This window comes from Carlito syrichta, unplaced genomic scaffold (genome assembly GCF_000164805.1).
Source record: "Carlito syrichta isolate Samal-C Ts95f unplaced genomic scaffold, Tarsius_syrichta-2.0.1 Scaffold305684, whole genome shotgun sequence".
Lineage (NCBI taxonomy): Eukaryota > Metazoa > Chordata > Mammalia > Primates > Tarsiidae > Carlito > Carlito syrichta.
In genome coordinates, this window is record NW_007249780.1 from 539,847 (window position 1) to 547,513 (window position 7,667).

At 57.7% G+C, this 7,667-nt stretch overlaps 1 protein-coding gene across 2 annotated transcripts in view; it reads left to right on the top strand.

Annotated features, from left to right (window-relative positions):
- Positions 1 to 7,667, top strand: part of ASIC1 (acid sensing ion channel subunit 1) — a 27,456-nt gene that overhangs the window by 17,582 nt on the left and 2,207 nt on the right. The window contains exons 1-9 of one of the 2 annotated variants that reach the window (XM_021714592.1): positions 426 to 1,085; positions 3,755 to 3,905; positions 4,533 to 4,660; positions 4,972 to 5,128; positions 5,425 to 5,481; positions 6,246 to 6,399; positions 6,831 to 6,922; positions 7,428 to 7,507; positions 7,586 to 7,667. The exon at positions 7,586 to 7,667 is cut by the window's right edge and continues 35 nt beyond it. In XM_021714592.1, coding sequence (XP_021570267.1) covers positions 426 to 1,085; positions 3,755 to 3,905; positions 4,533 to 4,660; positions 4,972 to 5,128; positions 5,425 to 5,481; positions 6,246 to 6,399; positions 6,831 to 6,922; positions 7,428 to 7,507; positions 7,586 to 7,667 — 1,561 coding nt within the window. Of the gene's footprint in view, positions 1 to 425; positions 1,086 to 3,754; positions 3,906 to 4,532; positions 4,661 to 4,971; positions 5,129 to 5,424; positions 5,482 to 6,245; positions 6,400 to 6,830; positions 6,923 to 7,427; positions 7,508 to 7,585 lie in introns of those variants that run through there. The other variant, XM_021714593.1, reaches the window with a different exon arrangement.

Consider the following 7,667-nt stretch of genomic DNA (forward strand, 5'->3'; position numbering starts at 1 on the left):
TGTTGCTGGCAGTAGGAGCAAAGCACAGGGGGTCCTGCCTCCCCTGGAAAGGTGGGTTCCAGAGGCCCAGCCCTAGGCTTTTCCAGGGGTTTCACTCTGTCTTAAACCCTCTCTGTCCTGCTGGAACTGGTGACAGGAAAGGGGCTCCAGCCCCCTCCTCGCCATCAGCCTCCCTCTCCCACTTCCATCAATTATTCATCTGCCCAGACACCCGCCCTCCCAGCTGGCTGGGCAGGCTGGTCCTCCTCCCAAGCCCCGCCCAGCCCCAGCTCAGCCACACTGCCAGAGGCCCCAGTGAGGAAGGACTGCCGGCAGTGGAGACCCAGCTGAAGGGCTGGGTGGCTGGCCAGGCCAGACCCTGCCTGGGGTCAGGTCACCTTCCCCTCCGCATCTTCCCCCCTCCTCCTACCGGTCCCCCGGAGAAGATGCCTATCCAGATCTTCTGCTCCGTGTCATTCTCCTCTGGAGAGGAGGCCCCAGGGCCCTTGGGAGATGTATGGGGTCCCCACCACCCCCACCAGCAGCAGCGGGACAGCTCAGAATCAGAGGAGGAAGAAGAGGAGAAGGAAAAAGAGACAGCAGGGAAGGAGGCCAGCGAGGATTCGCCCATGGACTTGGTGGCCTTTGCCAACAGCTGCACCCTCCACGGCGCCAGCCACATCTTTGTGGAGGGGGGTCCAGGACCAAGGCAGGCTCTGTGGGCAGTGGCCTTTGTCGTGGCACTGGGGGCCTTCCTGTGCCAGGTAGGGGACCGTGTTGCCTATTACCTCAGCTACCCACACGTGACTCTGCTGGACGAAGTGGCCACCACAGAGCTAGCCTTCCCAGCGGTCACCCTCTGCAACACCAATGCCGTGCGGCTGTCCCAGCTCAGCTACCCTGACTTGCTTTATCTGGCGCCCATGCTGGGGCTGGACGAAAGCGATGACCCCGGAGTGCCCCTCGCTCCACCGGGGCCTGAGGCCTTCTCTGGGGAGCCCTTTAACCTGCACCGCTTCTACAACCGCTCCTGCCACCGGCTGGAGGACATGCTGCTGTATTGCTCCTACCAAGGGGGGCCCTGTGGCCCTCACAACTTCTCAGTGGTGAGTGGGGGCCCACGCCTGGCACAGCACCCTAAGAGTGTCTACCGTGGCTCTTCCTGACTGTCACCCCCTGGGGCTGGGTTGCCAATCGTGCTGCCCACCACGTCATCAGGCCCCCTGGGGCCAGAGCTCACCCGGGAGCCCAGAGTCAGAGTTGGGATGATATTCCCAGGTCCACACCAGTACTGCTCTTTCGGTTAGAATCTTGGAATATGTCGGTCCTAGTTGGTACTTAGCTGCTGCTCTGAGGCCCCGGTGTCTCTCTAAATGTCCTCCAGCCTCATCTGCCTTTCTCCAGACCTCCTCATGGTCCGTCAGGGCCTGGGATCTTGCTCCATCTGGGAGATCAACTTTTGATCTGTTGGTGGATGCCCAGGCCTGGTCAATTGTGCACTATTTTGACTATCACCCCTGGATTGAAACTGGGATGAATGGGGTCCCCTGGTATGCCTGGTCTTTGGAGGTTCAGGAGAAGGAAGTGGAAGCGAGACTGTAGAGGGGTAGGGATGGTTGCCACCTCCACCCCACCACAGCCCTTGTCAGCAGTGCCAGCAGCAGGGACTTCAGTGCATCTTACTGGGTCTTCCTGTGCTCTCCTATGGGTGCCCCACCCCCACCAGCTCTGTGTGTGTGTGTGTGTGTGTGTGTGTGTGTGTTTCTAAGGATGAATAACAGGTTTCCTCTAAATCACACCCTCTACCCGCAGCTCTGATTATTAAATGGCCAGGGGCTCTCTGCCTTGGGGAAGCCCTCACTGAGGAAGGTGTCCTCCCGCTTGGCCCTCCCACCAGGTGCCTAGAGCCTTCCCTCCTGAGGGGCCATCTGGCACCCCACGCTCTCCTCAGTTCTTCTTCCCGTTCTGTGTGACCTGACTGCTCTCCTGCCTCACCAGGGTCCAGATGCCAGAGGCCTGTCTTCCCCACACCCCCATCCCTCAGTCCCCCCCAGTGTAGGAGTAGGTGGTGTCATCATACCAGTGCATCACAGGGACATACAGGGACCTAGAGACTTCGACCACTGGGCCTCAGGGAGGCCAGGAGAATCAGGAACGTGGGGTGAGGAAGAGGTCAACCTGATTTTCTCCAGGTCTGAGGGTAAAGCAGACACTTTTCACCCAGAACCACCAGGGGGCAGCAGCAACCCACTCTCTCAGCTGCCTGGTCCTCTGAGTCAGGGCAAGGCTGGGGATCCCCCGATGGCCGCCTCAACTTCCACACATCCCCAGATGGAGGGTCGGCATGGGTGTGTGTCCAGCCTAGGGCCTGTGGCTGAATGTCTCAAGACCTGGTATTGGGGGATAAGGAGCCCTCGGAGTTCTTGCCTCGTCTTGGGACCCCACCCACAGAGTCGGGGAGAGCAACATGTTTTCTTTGCTGGGATGGTGGAGGGGTGTAGGAGGCTGTTCTGGAAAGAAGGAAGGGGACAGAGACTCAGTTTCCTAGTAACAGCCTGCTGCCTGAAACTCTTGTCTCTTCCCTTCTCTGGGCTGTGTCTGTATTCACCTTATGACTTGCTTTGTGGACTTTGTCACCATCCAGCAGTAGTAAAAGCACACACACACCATTTGTGGGAACTCGGGGACAGTCAAGGAGGCTGTGGGAAAGAGACTATGAAGAGTTGCCTCACTCTTTTCTCTGCAGCTGTGTAGTCAGAGCTGTGAGGACTGCACTGGGGCACGGAGCAGGGAGAAGACAGGGGAGACGGTCCCAGGGCTGAGATATCTCCTGAGGGCTTCCTAGCTTTGCAAAAAGTGTTGTCACACATGCCATGTCCTGGGTGCTCGGTCCCGCGTGCAGGGGGAGGAGATGCTGGTGCTTGGTGAGCATGGTCCTGGGCACGGCAGCTGGGTATCCTTTTAGGGTCTAGTGAAAATGAGACAATGACAGACATAAGGGGCTTTAGGAACTGAAGGCAATCAAAAAGCTTAGCTTGGATCTTGGGAAGAGTGAGATTCCAGATGCCCAGGGTGAAATCTAGGAGAGAAGATCTATCTCATAAGGCCTCAGGAGCTTGAATCTGAAGAAGGGGTCCCAAGCAGGGGCCCCGGATCTGGCAGTGATGGGATTCTAGTGATGAAAATGTGTATGTCAGGGTCCCGGCAGGAAAAAGATTGCCACTTGATGATTCAATGGAAAAGTCTTAATAAAGGGACTATTGGCAGGGCTGCGGGAAGCCAAAGAGGGCGGCTTAGGCAGCTAGCAATGAAACGACTCCTCCCATGCCGCCCGTTCTCCCTTTGTCATCATGTCTGGGCTGAAGGAGCATGAGAGGACACAGTGCTATGGGGGGACCCCTCCTGGCAGGATTTGTCCCGCAGGACCTCAGCCACTGCCAGAATTTCAGAGGGGTGACGGATGGAGAGAGATCAGTACCCCAGTCTTCCTCTGTTACTGATGTGTCCCATTGGACAGACCCAACTGGAAGCCCATCCAGGTGGCCGTGGCACTCAGGCGATGCACCCTGCCAGGCTTGGCTTCCCAGGGCACACAGAGGGAAGAGAAGCATGGAGAACAGGAGGGGGTTGGGGGAGGACAAAGGGAGAATGGGCGGCATGGGAGGAGTCGTTCCCAAAGGGTGCGGAGATTCCAGCAGCTGGGGGGCTGGGGCCAGCCCTTGGTAAGCAGGGACTGCTGGCGGGACTCTCAGGCTCTCCACTCTGCCCCCGCCAGGTCTTCACTCGGTATGGAAAGTGCTACACGTTCAACTCGGGCCGAGATGGGCGGCCACGGCTGAAGACCATGAAGGGTGGGACGGGCAATGGGCTGGAAATCATGCTGGACATCCAGCAGGACGAATACCTGCCTGTGTGGGGGGAGACTGGTATGTCACCCCCCTCAGGGGCCCCTCCCCGTGGCTCTCAGCCCAGCCTCTGCCAGGGGACTCCCGGGCTCCACTGTGGGACCTGGCAGGGCTGGGCTCCCCCCTTTCCTCCCAGTACCTCGCATCCCCATCGCGACTCTACCTGACTTCCACACTCACATTCCTCTGGCTCCCCCTTCCTGGCTCAGTTGCTCTCCAAGGTAACCAGCCATCCTTTTCCATCAGCGGCCGCCACTCACTCTATAAATAACTCCCTCTTCTCAGGCTGCCTGCCTGTCTGGTCTCGGGGGGCCTTGGGGCAGAGAGAGATGGGGGAGAAGGGAGAAAGGGAGGGGGAGAAATAAGAGCATCTGAGACAGTGGCACTCTGGGAGAAAGAATTTGAAACAACAAGATGCATAGCAGAAGCCAGGTAAGAAAAGAAGTGTGTAGGCTACAGGGGTCATCGGAGCAGCATGGCACTGGCAGACCCAGAAGCAGGCTGGGGGTGGGGTAGGACCCCCTAGACTGCCCCCAACGCAGTCCCAGTGTCTGCTATGCTCTTCCCAGGAGGGGTAGGATGCCCCCAGCTCTGAAGGGGACTAGGGGGTTGGGAGCCCCCCAACCTGCACACCCCTCCTTCCCATAGACGAGACGTCCTTTGAAGCGGGCATCAAAGTACAGATCCACAGTCAGGATGAGCCTCCTTTCATCGACCAGCTGGGCTTTGGCGTGGCCCCGGGCTTCCAGACCTTTGTGGCCTGCCAGGAACAGCGGGTGAGAGGGTTGAGGGAGACTGCTCCTGGGGCGGGACAGGGCGGGGTCAAGATGACTCGAGTGGTCAGTTGAGTCAAGATGACTCGAGTGGGCAGTCAGTAATGGGAAGCCCAGGAGAGCTAGGGCCTGGGTGAGCATCTAGCTGGTCGGAAGCATGAGTGAACCAGAAGGCTCTGTGAACTCTGAGGCCCTCAGAGGCTGCAGAGGGAGAGGGGGCGGAGCTCCTGAGTTCTGCGTCTTGTCCGAGAAGTCCATCGAGGTGACTCGGGGAGCAGTCCCCACACTCCCCCAGCTCCCGGCTCTCCCAGCAGCTCATCTACCTGCCCCCGCCCTGGGGCACCTGCAAAGCTGTTACCATGGACTCGGATTTGGATTTCTTCGACTCCTACAGCATCACCGCCTGCCGCATTGACTGTGAGACACGCTACCTGGTGGAGAACTGCAACTGCCGAATGGTGCACATGCCAGGTCAGGCCCCGAGGCTCTGAGCACAGTCCTGGGGACCCTCGACCTGTGCTGCTCCCACTAGTTCCCCATCCATGTCAACCTTCCCGGCCCAGCTCCAACCCACCCCATCCTGTACAACTCCTGTCTCTCCGACCTCAGATCCTGCCTCTAACTACAGGGTGGATAGGAAGGTCTAGGGGGTTGAACTGCGGGGGCGGATCTGGCTAGTCCAACCCTTCCATCTTCTCCCAGCTTCTCCCTTCTATCACAAGACCCTTTAATCTCCATCCTGCACCACTGCTTTTTCTCTCCTGCAGGGGATGCCCCATACTGCACTCCAGAGCAGTACAAGGAGTGTGCAGATCCTGCCCTGGGTGAGTGCCCTGTCCTGGGGCAGTCCGGGGAGGGAAGAAGTGCTGCCAGCCACGGCACAGGGGTTTCAGACCAAGCTCTCAGAAGCTTCAAGTAACTCCTGGACTAGCCTGCACCCTCACCTGCATCTGACTTTAAGACGGAGAATAACATCTTCAGAGGCCCCTAAAATCAACAGAGGTCATCTGGGAGGGGCCTTCACCCTCTTTCATCAGCCCCCCAGCGGGTGGATCCTGGAGGGCTCTGAGGAAATGTAGGATTAAGAAATATACATGGGGGAACTGGGTGCAGTGGCTCTCACTCATAATCCCAGCATTCTGGGAGGTGGAGCGAGAGGAATGCCTGACCCAAGCGTTCAAAACCAGCCTGGGCAACTTGGTGAGATGCTGTCTCTACAATCAATGAATAAATAATAGAAAAAAATTCACCAGGTGTGGTGGTGCACACCTGTGGTACCAGCCACTTGGAATGCTGAGATGGAAGGATTGCCTGAGCGCAGGAGGTCGAGGCTGTGTTGGCCATGAACATGCCACTGCACTCCAGCCTGGGCAACAGAGTGAGACTCTGACTTAAAAAAAAAAAAAAAGGAAAAGAAAAGAAATATACATAGGGAGTCTTGGTGAGGATTAGAAAGGGATGGGCACAGGGCTGAGGTGAAGGACAGGACGGGAAAATAGAAGGGGGTCCAGGGTCCTCCTGGGCAGGGCCAGGATGTGCATGGTGGGAAGTACCACTCAACTGGCACCTCTCACCTGGCTGGGTGCAGACTTCCTGGTGGAGAAGGACCAGGAGTACTGCGTGTGTGAAATGCCCTGCAACCTGACCCGCTACGGCAAGGAGCTGTCCATGGTCAAGATCCCCAGCAAAGCCTCAGCCAAGTACCTGGCCAAGAAGTTCAACAAATCTGAGCAGTACATAGGGTAAGGGCTCTGGTGTGCAGAGCAGGGCCCTTAGGCTGGGACTGGGAAATGTATGAGCGGGTTTTGATGGGGGGCTGGTGGGCAGGAGGAAGTTGAGATAACACGGGGAAGGTCCAAGAGGCAATCAGAGAGTCTGGGGTGGGTATGGAGGGAGCATCGAGCCGGACTATGCAGGGGAAATCCTTTTCTCCTCCCTTTTCTTCATCTTCATTGCTGTAACTGGGATTACCTCATACTTGTCAGTTTGCAGAGCATTTTCCTTCCTCCAGATATGCCATCTCATTTAATCCTAAAAGGCAGGTATCTCCAGCAGCACCCAATTTTATGGAAACATAAACGGATTCAGAGAGGCTGGCTTGCTGAGGTCACCCAGCTAGGAAGAGGCAGAGATATGACTTGAACCCAGGTCTCCTCCCCCAACCCCTGTGCAGGGAGAACATCCTGGTGCTGGACATTTTCTTTGAAGTCCTCAACTATGAGACCATTGAACAGAAGAAGGCCTATGAGATCGCGGGTCTCCTGGGTGAGCTGCTGATGGCACCTGTCCCGTCCCCATGCCGTGGGCATGATGTGGCTCCCTACCACTCAAAGCAGGGTGCTCACCTCTGTCCCATGAGGGCTCCCCACCCCCAGGGGCCTTTCCTCAAACCCTGATGTCTTGGTGTGCGACGGGGGAAGGAGACTGAGACTTCCTTTAACGCAAAGTTGAAAAGACAGGCCCGTGGACGTGAGGGTGGTGTGGGGGGTGGAGGTGGGGACTGTTTTTCATGCTCCTGAAATTGACTCAGAGACTAAGAGGGTTGGGGTATTTCGTGAACAATTATTTTTCCTGAAAAATGCCTGTTCATTTTAGAAAAGTAGACAAATGCAGAAAAGAGTGGAAAATAAAATTAGATTCCACCAGCATCTGGCTTGATGATCCTTCGGTACGAAGGAGGCCAGTCCCTTCGCGAATACGACTTGCCGGCCCCAGTCCCCACGGTGTCTTGACTCCATTGACCTCCCCGCCCCCCGCCCCGCCCCCGCAGGTGACATCGGGGGCCAGATGGGGCTGTTCATCGGGGCCAGCATCCTCACGGTGCTCGAGCTCTTCGACTACGCCTACGAGGTACGCGGGGGCGGGGCTGCAGGGGCGGGGCCCCGGGAGGGGCGGGGCTCCCGCCCACCCGCCACGCCTCCGCCGTAGGTCATTAAGCACAAGCTGTGCCGCCGGGGTAAGTGCCAGAAGGAGGCCAAAAGGAGCAGCGCGGACAAGGGCGTGGCCCTCA